We start from the raw sequence: 16883 nt of genomic DNA, 5'->3' as shown, positions 1-16883 counted from the left end.
AGGATTGGAGGAGGACTAGAGCAGGATTGGAGGAGGACTACAGCAGGATTGGAGGAGGACTAGAGCAGAATTGGAATGGGGACTAGAGCAGGATAGGAGGAGGACTAAAGCAGGATCGGAGGAGGACTAGAGCAGGATTGGAGGAGAACTAGAGCAGGATTAGAGGAGGACTAGAGCAGGATTGGAGGAGGACTACAGCAGGATTGGAGGAGGACTAGAGCAGTTATTAAAAAAAGATTAAATTAAAAGAATTGTCGACGAAATTTCAAGTGACCGTCAATACCGTTATATGCCTGCTTCATAATTCTCTGTCATAATTGATAAAATGTTAAAGGGTACTATTGTGAATCGGGCATGAGCAGTCTGTAAGTTGAAAGTTACTTGAACTTGAAAGTGCCGGGAATGAAACCTGATTGAAGGGGGAGTGTTAGAGCAGGATTGATTTTGTGATGATCGAATCTAAGGATTGAAGAAGTATTGAAGAGGGATTGAAGTGGGATCGAAGAAGGATTTTGTGATAAAAATGATGAAAATTTTAACCCTAGTCCTACTAACCGGAAAACCTATAAATACGCATCATTCGTATATAATACATAATTTTAGGTCTGGAATACGTAAAACACGTATTTTCCACATATATGAAATAAGTATTTTCGTAACCATTTCCTTGGTAAAAATACGTATTTATATCCGTAAAAATGCGTATATAACAAACGTAAATATCTAGATTTAGGTTTGAAAAAAATCCTAACAATTGTTAATTTTTGAATTTATAGGTTTTACTATACGTATTTTTAAGGCATATTCACCAAAAAGATAAGAAGAAATTTTGAAACAATGTATTTTTCAAAATGTTTGCATTAAATTTCCTACGGTTACGTGAATATATTGACACTAAGAAAAAATAGCTGGCATAAAACTTTTCAACTCTAAAAAACACAATTTTTTAAGTAAAGAAATACAAAAAGAAACGTATAAAAACGTAAAATACAAACCTAAAGCTTTGAAAAGTTACTTGGTATGAAATTTTCGAAAATAGACGTATTTTTTAGGTTAGCTAAAAACTAAAAAAAAAATACAATCTTTTCAGTGAAGAAAAAACAGAAAAAAATATGCAAAATGACAAATACGTAAAAATACGTAAACATACGCAAGTTCTTTACCAAAAAGTTGAGCATACGAATTTTTACGTAAATATAACTAAAAATATTTATATATATAGAGGATTTAGTATTTTTAGGTTTTCGGGATAGTAGGGAGTTCAAATGAACATTTTTTTGTTTCTGTTTTAAAATGTTTTCGTTTAAACAAAGGAATTGAGTCTTTGGAACAAAATCAAATATTTAAACCTCAATATCTTTAGAACCCGATGTTGTAAACCTTTGATATTTCAAACTCAGATTATTTGATCTAACAAAATTCATAGTTTGAAATATCTAAGGTCTGCAACATTTGGTTCCAAAGATATAGTGATTATAAAATCAGAGTTTGTGGCAAAAACTCAATTCCTTTTGAACAATTGTGGCAAAATTATGAAAATTTCAACTTTTGTTCAAATGAACATTTTTGTGCTCAATTGTTCTAAAATGTGTTCCCTTGAACTAACTTGGATATTGTGGCAAAATTATGAAAATTTTGGCTTTTGTTCAAATGTCTAAAATGTGTTCGTTTGAGCTATAAAGGATTTTCCCACTTTTCACGGTTTAAGTCGAACTAAACTTTTTTGTCCATTTGTTCTAAAATTTCTTCAGTGGTTCTCCACCTGGTTGGAATGTCTCCTCGTGGGTTTTAGTTCAATTGAATGAATATTTGTTCACGGACTATAGTCCTTTTGAACGAGTCCAAATGAACGTTAGTATAACTTAATGTTAGTTCAATCAATCATTAGACCTATCGATATGTCACCGAACAAATATCTGTTTATGTGTTTTGAACGTTGGTACAAATCAACAACAGTCCAAACTAAGGTTATTCCAATGGTTCATTACTTAGTAGTCCTTTTGATACAACACCTAACAGAGTAAGATGTACAGAGAAGAAATGTAAGGTCGTCTTTATTTACCAAGTAACTAACCTAGTCCGCACAATCAGGGACACCTTATTATGTAGATACAGGGTTCTCACAAAAGGATGAGACTTCAGAGACGACTGTAAAGAATGTATACTGTCAATTTCCTTATGTTATAGTTAGGATTCTCTGTAAACTGGTCTCTTTTGTTGCCTTGTCAAAACATAGGTCAAAAAACAATATTTAAGGTACTTAAGACTTAATTTAACTTCCTAATCGTCATATTTATTAGTTTTAGGTCATATATACAGTCTCATCCTTTGTGAGTAACCCTATACTGTAATGTTTTAACTAGAAACTCAGAGATTACAAAGTTTATTGAAGATTCCAAGCTTATTGTCGGAGACCTCAAGACAGATTGGAAACCTAAAGCTTTTTATGTTTCATTGGAGACCACAAACTTTTCATTGGAAATCCAACATTTATTTCCAATGAAAACCCTTGCAGTCTGTAATAAGAATCCGATCGAGTTCTCCAATAAAAAGCTTGGGGTTGCCAATTAAATCCTTGAGGCCTCCAGCGAAAGCTGGGAATCTCAGATGAGATGGTTGTTTGTTTCTGACACTACTCCAATAATAAGGATATCTTCTAAAAGACTGCCTTTGACCCAAAAATCATATTATTATTATTTTACATTTATTTTTGATAATTAAAAACTAAATTATTTTCATTTACATTAATTTTAACATTATATAAGAATTCCCGACCCCTTAATCAATGTCACAGAGATTAAGACAATTATGAAATGTTGCATCAATTTTCAAATCTAGGCCGACTTTTAAGTGGCGTTGCGACACTTAGCCTTTGGGTTGACCTTACCATGACCCGCTTAATTATACTTTTTTTGTACACTTCATAACTTTAAAGGGAATGACCGGCTATGTAAGGTAGTTGAACTGGGTATGCAGTGTTGTGGAAAACTTTTTTCGGATTCATTTGAGACATATTAAGCTTTCTGTTTCTGTAAATCGACCTGAATTTGAGCGCAAATTCGACGTTCAAAACTCCTACTTTGGGTGTGGATAGTGAATACGTTTTCAGAATTTTTTTTTTTTAATATTAAATAACGACAACGAAAAATAAAGTAAAATTATACAGTAATCTATAATTAGATGGTTAGGAATATATTTCTTAAAAGAAATTTGTCAATAAATCAATGCTAAAATCGATTATTTTGTTTTCATTATTATTTTGAATTTCTTATCTTCTTTGAATTTATTCGCAGATTTCTTCAAACTCTTCAAATGTCGTTTTTTCAATAATAATTCTAGAAAATCTGCCAAAATTTTTGTGAATAATGAGAAAATAGAAACTAATAATTGAACAAGATTTGCGATGATAAGATTAATTTTTATTTTCTTAACATGTTCCTATATACATGACGTTTGTTGTTTATTGTAGAATTTTATGTCGTCGTTATTTAATAATTTTAAAAAAACTAATTCTGAAAACGTATCCACCCCAAAGTAGGAGTTTTGAACGTCAAATTTGCGCTCAAACTTAGGATTTACAGATCTTTAAAAAGTTTAATATGTCTCAAATGAATCCGAAAGAAGTTTTCCACAACACTGCATACCAAGTTCAACTACCTTACATAGCCGGTCACTCCCTTTAAAGCAGATGGTTTTTTGATTGCATCACAGTGATGTTTGGATCACTGTGATGTTTAGGTTAAAATTTTCCAAAGATATCTCTGCTATTTTTTTCCATTCTGGACCTTTGCATGATGAAGGAAGGAGATTATTGGGATGAACGAGAAAAAAATATTATAAAAAGAACGAATTGAAAAGTTAAAATTAAGAACAAAGAAAACAAGAAAATTTAAGAAGATGTTTGTCTATAATCTAACTTGAACTCCTTGGATAAACATGGATCCACATTCCACTAGTTTAAAATTCATGTTTACTATATAAACATTGATATACAAAGTTGAATACCGCTTCGGGCGTTGAAATACAAACCTTTAAAACATTTAACAATTTCCCTGTATTATATTCTTAAACAAAAATATAACAAAATCTTTTCTGCAGTATAAGAAACTTGAACTACATCAAAAATAAATTAACTTACAGCTTACTATAGCTCTTAATATATAATTTGGCTTGTTTGTTTGTATCAAATAAACGCAAAAAGGTAAAACTGATCAAGTCCTATTTTTTATGACAACTGAAATAACCCCAGGGAAGGTTTATGAATGTTAAAGATAAAAAATGTCCCCGGAAAAAAAGTCAACATTCGACTTATTTGGGAAAATGTGCAAATTTAATATAAAAAATCCGCCAACCATCCAAGATTTCGAAATATTGAAACATTTACATCCTGCCTACCACAAACCAATTGATAACCCGTTCTATCAAATTCATTATCCCACCTTTACATTTTTCCTACACCATGAACCTTTCAAATCCGTCCTATCATGAACCTTTCTAATCCGTCCTATCATGAACTTTTCTAATCCGCCCTACCATGAATCTTTCTAATCGCGCCCTACCATGAACCTTTCTAATCCGCCCTACCATGAATCTTTTTTAACTCGTCTTCCCATAAACCTATCCAATTCTAAATCTATCTAATTTGTCCTTGCAATCTTTCTAATTCATCCATATACCACGATGCTTTCTAATTAGTAATTAGTCCTACCATGAGTCTTTCTAATCCACCCGCAACGAATCTTTCAAACATCGGGTTGCAAAGATATTAGAAAATAAGAGTTCGTTGCAAAAACTCAATTACTTTGTTCGCCCAGAAATAGTCTTAACCTAACCTAACCCTCAAATAATACAAAAATAAACAGCTGACGCAGATCCGATAATGATATTAAGTATAGGTCGGAAAGTTAACAGGTCAGAAGTTAGATATAGGCCGGGGATGTTATAGACGATGAACACTGCACGTTCGGTTTTATAGCAAGCTTGAGGACTCGAAGTAAAGTATCCTTTTAGGGACCCAAAAATCCACTGGAAACCATAGATAAGATTTCAATATAATTCAATTGGGCCGGGAGTCCCAATTGCCCCCCTGTGACGTCTCCTGCATGTGAGTGAGCAAGAATACATGAATCAACTATTAAGATTATATTCATGACGCATCGAGATGATTAAAAATCATATATTCTAATCAATTATACGTGGTAAAATTATTATATTAAAGAGGTCATATACAGTAATTTTACGGAAAGTTAGACCTATTTAGAGAACTTCCTTGCATGCATCAAAACCAATTGTAATTCCTATCATCTGGAAAGTAATAATTAATAATTAACAATTATATGATTACTTAAAACAACTTCATAGAGGAAATCTTGTGAATCATATCTAAAAGTGGATCCAAAAAGACGCGTTTATTTCCGTCCGTCGGAGCGAGTGTTTGTCTGTTCCCGATTTCAAGTTGTGTGTGGGGGGGGCACAGCATTGCTGTTGTTCCCGCGCTATCTCGGGATCCTGTCGACTCTACACTCTCCCGACTCACAGAGTGTCCGGACCTCGCATTGCTGTTGAGGGGGGAGTAAATCCAGTACTCAGAATAACCGGAGAAGGTGCACTTTAGCTTTATTTGAACTGTGCTGTCATTGGTCCAATTTCGGTGCACTGGAAACACTGGACGCTGATTTGTGGAAACCCGGCAGGAACTTTTTAGATCACGTGACTTTCCTAGGCGCCATATTGGTTCCTCTGTTTTAGTTTTAGTCAAGTCATATTGTGTGTGTCAACAGAATTCAATATTAGTGATAAAATTTATCCCTATTTTACCTCAAGCTATGCGAAATCGATAGGTAAATACATCCATAACAAGATGAAAGAGATATATAAAGTCAATATTTCTAATTGCAACAATTATAAGCTTCTAAAATTTGAAATTAAAACCGCGCCACAGTTTCGGTTTAGTTAAAGAACTATTAAGTGTGTCAAAATGAAAATATTTTTTATTATTACTTTAAGATTTCAGGGCAACATTTTTTTAACGATTTTTTGTTTCCTTAAGTACAACTTTTGTCCTGGAAACGAACAATACCAAAATAAAATGGTATTATTTGTCATAAAGCCGGCAAATTAAGTATCAGCTGATTTTCAGAATATTTTAATTCAGCTTTTGTCATTTAAGTAAAAACTTACTGATAAAAAAATGATTAATTATTTGATAATCTAAATTATTAAAATTTTTTAAATGCATGGAATTAGATATTTCAAATTTGACAGAGGGTGGAATTGGGGGGAAGGGGGGGGGGTAAAGTAAAATTTTCTAGGATAATATTTTCGAATAGAAACAAAGCGTATACGTTAGGACGTTAGATTTTAAGCTTCTTCATTTTATGAAAAGATTGAAACCGCTACGCTCGGCTTAAATGTTTCTTTACTTCTGCTCTGCAAAACGATGATATATGGGTAATTTCTTAGAGAACGATTTTTGGACACCCCCCCCCCCCCCCCCCCCCCCCCCCCCCCCTCCTATCAACTTTGTACATTTTGTAAAATTGATCATGTGGCCGCAGCGCCGGCCCCCTAGCCGCGGCGCTCGGCCCCCTAGCCTGTGCTAGACGCAGTGCTCGGTCCCTTAGTCCATCAAAGCCGCAGCGCTCGGCCCAGAAATTGTCTTAGCTTAACCTAACCCTCAATAATAAAAAAGTAAATGTACAAAATTGAAAGGAGGTGGGGGGGGGGGGTCCAAAAATCGTTCTCTAGGACGGACCCGTTATATGTTATGATAATATTACTGATCATTTCAATCTGAATTTTTGAGGGGGAGGGAAACAATTTTACTAATTGTAAAATAACTTCATTTTTTCGAATTAATTGTATCCTATTTTAGGGTAGATATGTCTGAGGTAGAAGAAAGGATGGAGGGAGTGGAGAATACAGAAAATGGAGACAAAATCCAACCTGATGTTGAAGCTCTTAAAGCTTCAGCTCGTGAAATAGTGGAGAAAGCTGGTCAAAATGGAGCCTCTGACCATGCTGATGGTGATAAAGTGAACGGTTCAGTGGAGCACGATGATGAGAAAATGGAGGCGGATGAAAGTGACGATGTGACTAATGGAGAAGAAGATGGTATTGGGGCTTCGGCTTCGGCAGATGAGAAACAAATGAAGGAACATACTGTAAACGGGAATGGGGCGGAGAAAGCTCCTTCTGCTAAGGCGGAGGGCGGTGACGAGGAAGGCGATGAAGTGGAAGATGACGAGGCGGAGGAAAGCGGTAAAAACGGTGATGTAGACAAATCTGATGACGATGAAAACGCAGAAAAGTCTGATTCGAAAGAAACCGAGGACAATGACAAATCCGGAGATTCCAAGGAATCGGGAGAACCATCGAAATCCGCAAAAGAGAAGGGAAACAAAACTCCTAAAAAGAAGAAACGGGTCGAAGAAATTTCCCTGGATGACAGTCCGCCCCTACGGCGTAGTTCTAGGAAGAAGACCCCAACCAAGTACGCCGAGCTAGAGAAGGACATAGAGTTCGTCGTCGAGGACAACGACATGGACATTCAGGAGATCAGGGACGATGACAGTGATATACAAGAAGTTGAACCTGAAGATCCATTGGGCGGTGCAACAATTAGTATAACTAAATCTACAAAATCTAACTCCGGTAAAAAACCTAGTGTGGTGACAATAGATGATTTGAAAACGCTTCAGCGACTTGCAACCTCGGCAAAGAAGAACGTTGACGACGAGAAGAAGGAGAAACTCACAATAATAGATACACAGGCAATCCTGGCCGGAAAGATGGGAAGCGGAGTTTCCATCACTCCAGCTAGACCTAAATCAAGTCTCAACATAACTTCCTTAGGATTAACTCTTGGGTCTGGAGTTACCATTAAACCTAACTCTCCCAAACCTTTGACAAGTTCTGTAACAATTACGAGCACCAGCACAACCACGCTAAGTTCCTCTCCAGCCCAAAAGGAGGAGTCCTATGATCCCAATTTAACAGATGATACTTTTGTTGTAGAAGCTCCTAGCTTTATAGTTCCGTATGTTTATGAGAAGCCACCCAAAGAAGGAATAAAGGATTTTATAGCGTCCATAGAAAAACTACAAAAGGAAGCTGATGAGAAGGAGAAAGAAGAAAAAGAGAAGGCGAAAAAGGTCAAAGAGGAGGAGAAGGCAAAACGAAGAGAAGACCGTCAGAAAAAGAGAGATAACAACGAGGAAGTAGAAGATGATACAGAAGATGAGAAGGAAGAAGAGGAAGTAGAAGTTAAAGATGAAAAGAAAGAAGAATCTAAAGATTCCGAGAAGAAAGAAGAAACTGAGGAGAAGAAGAAAGAGGAAAAGGAATCGTATTTTACTTCACTTCTAGGCAAATTTTTCATGGAGCTTGGTATGAACTTAGTTCAAGAATACGTTCAGAAAGATCTGTTGCATCAACAGAAGAGAAGAGCTCACAAGGACAAGTCTGCTGCAGTTATGCACGCGATCATGAGCCTGCAGAAGAACCTAGACGACAGTAAGGACCAGAACGCAATATTCCATCATGATTTAAGGAAGTGTAAGTTCTGCTCTTTCCGAACTGAGTCCCGTGTTGTGATGCAGCATCACATGGAGACTCCTCACATGAAAAACTTTATCTACCGTTGCAATTTCTGCGAATACGAGACCAAGATCCCTCAAGAAGTCCTTTTCCACATGGACAGTATACACGGTGTGAAAGGCAAGCTAGAGCGTGCACCCTACTTCCATCAATGCCCCCAATGTCCCTTCGAGGACAACGGCAAGGGTAAATTAACAAGACACAAGCTTGGCTGCGATAAAAGATTTAAGTCTGAGTTAAATCAGCAACCGGAGCGTGACTGGGATCCTCCAGCAAAGATTAAACCTCAGCCCATTCGTCCTGGATACGGAACATATAATAACTACCTACCTGGAAAATCCCCCATTTCCGGAATCCGTCCTGGGCAAAGCCTGCTTCCGAATCGGAATTTCGGTCAGAGTCAGAGAATGCAGATGATGAACTCAATGAACTCCATGAACTCAATGAACTCCATGAACCGAGGTCAGCTGGCTAACAGAGGTCGACCTGTCGGAAGCTACAAGGGTCCTGCAGACCTGAGAATTCCGACTCCAGGAGGAAATCAGCAAAATAAGATCCGAGGAATGAGCCCCCAGATGTTGGCTAGTCAGCAAATGTTGGCTGCTCTTAACTCCCAGGGATTGTCGGTGTACGGGTCAAGTGGAAAAAATTCACCGGTAAGTGGGAAAATATATTTCTTCGCCTTTTACTAGAAAAAAACTGACAAACTTTTCTTAATATCAATCTTCTGAATTAACTTAATTTTGTTTCACTTTTCAATTATCCAGCAGTTTGGGAATGATTTAATTTTTAAAATCAAAACAAATAATGTTAAACATAAAAACATTTATATTTTTCACTTAATAATTTTCTTTTTTTCCTCGCCAGCGTCTTGGTTTTTCTTGCTTTGTGAAATACGGAACGAAAGACATTTTTTATGCAGAGGGAAATTTCAAGACTTGTTCTGCCCACCGCCGTATAGTTACTTAATGAAAAGTGGAACTCTTAAAACTGTTATGATAGGAAGACGATTTTTAGACTCTAAGTTATGGTCTCAAAAAGTATGAATAACTTTAGCTACATAAATTTTAAACTGGACACGGATTTTGTTTTACAATTTCTTATTTGTTTTTATTTTTGAAAAAAAAAATTAGAAAATTAATTATTAAAATCTATATTTTGTTCAAAATGCACATACATTATTTACAATCATATTGATACAAAAAAAGTGATTATATATTTTATTATCTTTATAAAGTAAGACATGTCATTGATTTAATTCACAAAATAAGTTAATTTTATTCCTATTGATAAAACTACATATTTGTTTCATCATTAAATACACACAGTAAGTTTCGTTTTCTTATTCCACAGTTTTATGGGTGCCACTGTATTTACACCTTTCCAACAACTACATAACTTGTAACATCTATCTCACAAGTACATTTTTTGTCAATGTTGCTAATCTGCTAATCCATTACAGTAAAATTAGACCCCGTCTTGCAAGTTTTTCCCCTTTTTGGATACTGTTCACTTTAAAGGAAGGGAATTTTGAAAATTATTTAGGTAAATATACAACCATATGATCAAGATATACGTAGGTTCAGGGAGGGACAAGATGTTAGTTGATTATACTTCAATTCTTATTATAAAAAGATTAAATTTTTTCCTTTGATTGTCTAAATATGAACACATGCCCACAAGAAAGGCTTTGAAATGTGCTTGAAAGTATTTCCGTTATTCAACTATATTCCAATTAAATAATGAATCTATGCTCACAAAAGTTAAAATAAGGGGGGTAGGTAGAAAGCAAGTCAATTTGTTTCCTGGGAAAGAGTCTATAATTTTTTACAATTAATTGATATTAGTCAAGGTTTGACAACATATATGGACTCAAAGTAAATGATTGTTCTATTACCCAACCCTTCATTTATCTCCCCAATGCAATCCATCAAATGCGTCAACATCTTTCGGAAACTTGAGTTTTACGGAATACATGAAACTTATCCCGTTCATCAAAATTATGTCTGACGGAAATTTTTTGCTCTTCCGTCGCAGCGGATGTTTTAGCAGCTTGAAGCTGTCGACAGCTGTACTTGAGTTTAAGCTATGAAGGAGGGAGGAGGAAGGAGGGGGGGAGGTGGGCCAGGCCCCGGAACAGTGAACTGCACCCGCACAGTTCATGTACACTTTTTTTTCAAAAATGGTTCCATCGTTTAAAAAATGACGTCTTTGGATTTTTACTCATGTATAAGCCCTATTAAGATGATGATTCTTGTTCTTTAAATAGGTTTGATTGAAGTTGTACAAACGTTAGAATGAAAGTTGCGTAGATAGACAGTGTGAGTTTAGACGAGAGAGAGAGGGAGATAGATAGAGTAGGCAGGCTGGCTGGCTGCCTCGGTTCTAACCAGCTTAGAATATAGACACGAGGGGGGGGGGGGGGGTTGTCTACTTTTCCTTGATTCAGACAAGATATATTTTCAAAAGATAGATGGATAGATAGATTACATACATTGATAAAGATAGGGAAAACTAGATTATATAGTCATGTAAATAGACGCAGAGTATAGGTGCTGTCAGCTTAAGCAATGTACAAATAGTCAATACGTTAGTAATTAAGTTAAATCGAGTAATTGAGAAACTTTGACATTGGATAAATCTAAACACGAATAAATAGTTTGAAAATTTGGCGGGAACTCATTCGTCATGTTTAGATCTTTTCTTCAATCATCTTTATACTTGTCGGATCCTACAACTTGTTCAGGGGTCATTATACGGAAGCTTGGAGGGAGGAGGGGGAGGGGAGAAAACTCGGGGATAAATAGTTAGGAAGATAGACAGAGCGTTGGACTGATAACGCTCCCGTCTATCGATCTTGAAACACATACACACAAACACTCAGACATTACTACTAGAGCCATCTGACGGTCAGAGCTGGAACTATTGAATGCACCTGCTCTCCTTCTCTCTGGCTCTCTATCCTACTATCCACTTAATATATTTTCGCTCCACTCTCAACCTTACTTACAGCACACTGTACTTTTCTATTACTCTATCTCAAATTGTATACACTTGAAACCCTCGCTCTCCTTCAATTAGCAGTTTCAAGCAAATTGCAAATAAGAACGAACCTATTTATTAAATTTGCAATTTCTAAATAATCTCTTATTATTATTTTCTATTGGTTGAATCATGTTCTTTAATAACTTGGCAGAATTGACAAACCTTCTTCAATAAAGTGTTTGTTGATCAAGTTTACAACAGGATGGCCACATCAACATATTCTGATGATGTATCGTCGTTAATCTTGAATCCTCAATTGATATCATCTTTATGATTGTCTCGATTGGATCATTAGATTAAGAAAATTATTATTGCTTTTCTAGGTTGTTTCTGATATTATATTTTTGGGAAATTAAACTTAATTGATTTTTTTATGACTACTTTCATGGCTGCGCTGTGAATACCCCGCCCACCCCAACCCCACCCCCCACATGCGACCTTGATGTTTTAGTTTCCTTATTTCCGAGGATATTTATTTTGTGCGCGCAGAGTTTGGTAAATTGACTTTAATTTTTCAGTTTTCGCATTTTATTTGAAGGTCTGAGTTTACTTGTGGAAAATAAATATTTTCTGTTTCAGAGCTCGAAGGTTGGTTCTCCTAGTATCTCAATAACCCCGCTACCAGGTAGAACTACCCCTGGTGGAGCTGGAAAGAAGGGTAGTCCCTCCCCCTCCGTTAAACCCGGTCAACCCGGAGCAGGACAAGGGAAAGGAAACTTTGTTATCTGTGAGATTTGTGATGGTTATATCAAGGACCTGGAGCAGCTTAGAAACCACATGCAGTGGATACATAAGGTAAATAAAGATTAACTTGTCGCTCAATTGGTGATCGAGTTTTCGTTTTAGTATCGGCTATATCAAGAAAGATACGTCAGGGACGGAATCTTATGAATCTGAGAGAGGTCACAGAACTATCTACTGTAACTACCGGTCCTAATCCAGAATCATCGATTCAATCATTAATAGTTAAAGCTTCATGATGATTTGAATTGGTGATTCAGGATTTGAACTGACGGTTTGAAGTTCAGCGACCTTTCCAACTCATTAATTTAGGTCCCAGTAACCTTTGAGTCGTTGTTCAAAGACAAAGTACACTTCAGAAACCAGACTAGAAACATAGTACATGGCCAAAACTTAACAGAGATGTTGTATACATTCTTCTAGAATCTGCAGTACACCTTAACATAGTTGCGGGGTTATTGGATCTATCTTAATTGGCTTATATGAACAATTACATTTTTTTTATTTTCACAGCTTTGTGAGGGCACTTATGTTTTAGTATATGTTTCAGTTAATTATTTAATAGTTTATTATTTTATTGATTTTGAGATAAGAAATTAAATTCACGATGAAGTGTATAAGGGGGTGACGGGAAATGAATTTCTAAAGAAACTGAAATCCACGTCAAACTAAAGTAAATTCCACGTCCGATATGTTTTCAATCCTAACTCCTCTTACTGAAGCGCTATTGAGGTGAAATATGTAACCAGATATGTATTTTTCTTCATACTTAAGCGTAAAATTCAAACTAGAGAAACTGCGAAGTCACTAAGTTCTACCAGTAAATGTAGCATCAATTTCACTAGTATAGTTTGCATTGAACCAAGAAATTATTTCTAACTATTTATTTCTTGTTCTTCTAGGTGAAGATCCATCCTAAGATGATCTACAACCGTCCACCCCTCAACTGTCAGAAATGTCAGTTTAGATTCTTCACAGATCAGGGACTTGAACGCCATCTCTTGGGTAGCCACGGTCTGGTGACTGCCAGCATGCAGGACGCAGCTAACAAGGGTCAGGACTCAGGCAGATGCCCGGTCTGCGGAAAGGTAAATTGTTCAGAAATAATTTTGTCTTTCCCCTTTAAAAAACGGATTTGAATACTAAAACAGAATTTTTATCTCTAAAAAGTATGTCACCATGCGCCTGTTCTGTGTTTTACTCCTTATCCTACCTAACTTTTCTCGTTAAAAAATTTGCTAAACGTTTAAATTTCATAAGTTGCCAAACTAATGGATTAATCACGATTTGGAGAAAAAAAAATAGTTTATTATAAGTTAATACGAATTTTAAAACTCAAGACATTTAATGAAAAATATTGCAGGTTTACCAGTGGAAGCTTCTGAACCACGTCGCCAAGGATCACAACAAGACCTTGAAGCCGGCTCATCTCTCCTACAAGTGTACAGTGTGTACTGCAACCTTCGGACAGTACAAACTGTTTGAAAACCACGTGTACACCGCTCACTCGGGAGTAGCAAAAAAAGCTGATAAAGCTAAACAGGTAAAGAAAAAATGCTTGTTTATAAAAAAATATGTGTTTAATGTCATTAGATCAAAATATCACGAAATCTATCTTTAACCTCTTTCCAAAAAATATTATTTGCGTCCAATCTGTGTACTGCAGTGAAACATCAAAATCAAGATCTGCATCTAAAAATCGTTAATATATACTATTTCTAGAAAAGTCAGGGGAATGATAACATGGACAAAATTTATAATGATTTCTTGAATTTTTACTGTTTCATCACAAGTTTAAGAAATCGACTGGGGCAAAGCTGTTGTGGGAGCCCTGAGTTTGTTTACATTGCTCCCTGAGAGCACAGATCACAAATAGTTTACATTAGGGTTGGGGGTTCCTAATCTTGGTAAAGCGGGATTTTTATTTCAATATTCTTAATTTTTTTAATTTCCATGGTTATGGCCAACAAATCATGAAAAAAAACTATATAGAAAGAAACATCATAAAGTAACAATGAAATTTATTATCAGCCATCTTGATTTCAAATTTTACTCAATGCAGTTCCGATGTCGCGTCGGCAGCATTCTCTTGTTTTCGAATAAGAAAGATATAAAGTGCTGGGAACTTTTGTGATAGTTACTCATAATCTTGATCGCTTGATCCCACTGTGCGCAGTGGGCACTTTTAATTTGATTATCTTTAAAATATTTTTCATATGATTATTTAGTTATTCCTCCCCTGATCAAAGCTCCCTCAACCCCCCAGGGTGTGATCACTATGCGGGATATCGAATAATGTAGATTAACAAGATCGAGAACATGCATTGATCTCGATATCTACAATACGAGAGTTTCGATCTCTGTAAAATAAATTAGTCAATTTATCTATTTATTTTGTAGGCGGCTGCAGCTGCTAAACAAGGATCCGTCCTTAAACCTGGAGCTAAACCTGGACAAGGTTCATTACTCAAGAATTCAGAAAAATCAAAGGTAAAAACTTATTTAAACCTATTTTAACTCCGTTGTTCCTCTTCAGTACTCGAGATCTACCATGTTAAGGTTTGAAAAAGAGGATGGTGGAGATGTCCTATTTAATAAGGGGGGAGAGGGGGGGGGGTGTCCCTGCCTTAATTTTTGGTTCAAATCTTCCAATTTTTTGGCTGCACGCATAATTAGTCGAATTCCCTAAACTAAAACAAAATTAAACTTTTATGATCTCTAATTACCTCTAATGAGTACAACAAATAGAAAATGTGTTAACTTTGCATATCAATGAATACAGAAGCAGCAACGAATCCAGTGTTCGTCCTGCAAATGACCTCTAACGACCTATAATGACCTTCAAATTGAAAATGTTGTTAGTTTAACTAAGACTTTCTGCAAATCACGCGAAAGCTAGGAACCAAGGGAATACAGTGGCATCAACGAATACACTGTTTGACCTTCTAATGACCTCTAGCGACCTATAATGACCTCTAAAATGAAAAGTTTAAAATACGGCTTTATGCATGCCAATCGAAAGCTAGGAACCTAAGGAATACAGTGGCAGCAACGAATCCAGTATTTGACCTTCTAATGACCTCTAACGACCTAAAATGACCTCCAAATTGAAAATGTTAAAACTATGTCTTTATGCATATCAAACAAAAGCTAGGAACCCAGGGAATACAGTGGCCCATCGAATCCGGTTTTTGACCTTCTAATGACTTTTAACGACCTAAAATGACCTCGAATGACCTAAAATTACCTCCAAAATGGAAATGTTATAATTATGGCTTTATGCATAGTAAGCAAAAGCTAGGAACCCAGGGAATTCAATGACATCAACGAATACAGTGTTTGACTTAAATGAGTTAAAATTACTTTCATGAAGGAAGGCCCCCCCCCCCCCCATTATAAAATAGGACATATCCACCATCCTCTTTATTTTAGTTTTGAAATAAATTTAATTTACAGTTTATCAAATATTTTGGTGTTCAGTGAGTCATCTTTTATGAATTAGCTAGGGAAAAATATTAATTGAAAATGTTTTAAATGTTATAAAATAGAAGAACACGTTTTATTTGTCATGTTGCAGGACGGAGAAAGCGAGGTCATTGATCTAGAGGACGAGGAGGAAATTGACGATGTAGAGAAGGAGGTTATTGACCTCGAGACCCCGAAGAAGAGTAAGGACGGGGAGAAGAGGGAGCTGGAGGATGGAGATGAACCTGAGAAAAAGAAAGTCAAGGCTAGCGAAGAGGAGAAGGAGGAGGAGAAAGATGGTGAATAAATGAAACCGGAGAGAATAAATAATTACGATGACAATCGAACATTTAAAATCTCTCTCAGTTGTGAAATGAGAATAAAGCTTGTTGGAGTATATATATATAATACAACACCAGGATTAACCGGAATAATAAGACGTGCATTTCCATTGTGATCAAATAGTTCAAGCTCCTTGATCAATCAATTGTAGATATGGATCAATTTCAATATTGGTTTAACCTGACCTCCCCCCAACCTTCATCTTAAACCTTTGATCAGTGATCATTATATTTGACTGATTAATCTCGTCTGGCTCACCGCTCATAGCTGATCAATTACATTCTCAGCTGATAAATATCTCGGCTGATCAATTACACTAGGCTGATCAATGTTGTCTGGAAGTCAATACAACGTACTTTTTGATTTTATATGTAGTATCAATCTTGATATATGGAGAATATGTTTTGAAAATAAAATTGAACACTGCTAATTCGTACAAATTTTGTATTATACAACTAAATGTTTTATGTACATCATGTGTACAAATGTTATTTACAAATAATAGATAGGAAGTGTGATGTATCATTTAAATTAAACAAAATAATTTTTGTCTTGATCTTTTTTGACAGAATAATGAAGATAAAAATGAATTATAACCAGGCTGGAGGTACAAGGCACTTCATGAATCTCGTAGCTCTTTGAAGAAGTGATTCTTGCATTTGATGTGGACAAGATTGAGATGAATCTTGTTC

General features: G+C 35.9%; 1 protein-coding gene across 1 annotated transcript; it reads left to right on the top strand.

Annotated features, from left to right (window-relative positions):
• The first annotated feature begins 5540 nt into the window (after nucleotides 1-5540).
• LOC111701297 (MOG interacting and ectopic P-granules protein 1) lies at nucleotides 5541-16621 on the top strand. The gene is made up of 7 exons (XM_023472502.1): nucleotides 5541-5840; nucleotides 6875-9254; nucleotides 12223-12438; nucleotides 13287-13472; nucleotides 13748-13927; nucleotides 14785-14874; nucleotides 15962-16621. The coding sequence occupies exons 2-7, from the start codon at nucleotides 6882-6884 to the stop codon at nucleotides 16154-16156; spliced, it is 3240 nt and encodes a 1079-aa protein (XP_023328270.1). The 5' UTR covers nucleotides 5541-5840; nucleotides 6875-6881; the 3' UTR covers nucleotides 16157-16621.
• The last annotated feature ends 262 nt before the right edge of the window (nucleotides 16622-16883 follow it).

This window comes from Eurytemora carolleeae, unplaced genomic scaffold (assembly GCF_000591075.1).
Source record: "Eurytemora carolleeae unplaced genomic scaffold, Eaff_2.0 scaffold452, whole genome shotgun sequence".
NCBI lineage: Eukaryota > Metazoa > Arthropoda > Copepoda > Calanoida > Temoridae > Eurytemora > Eurytemora carolleeae.
This window is presented reverse-complemented; position numbering and strand designations above follow the sequence as displayed.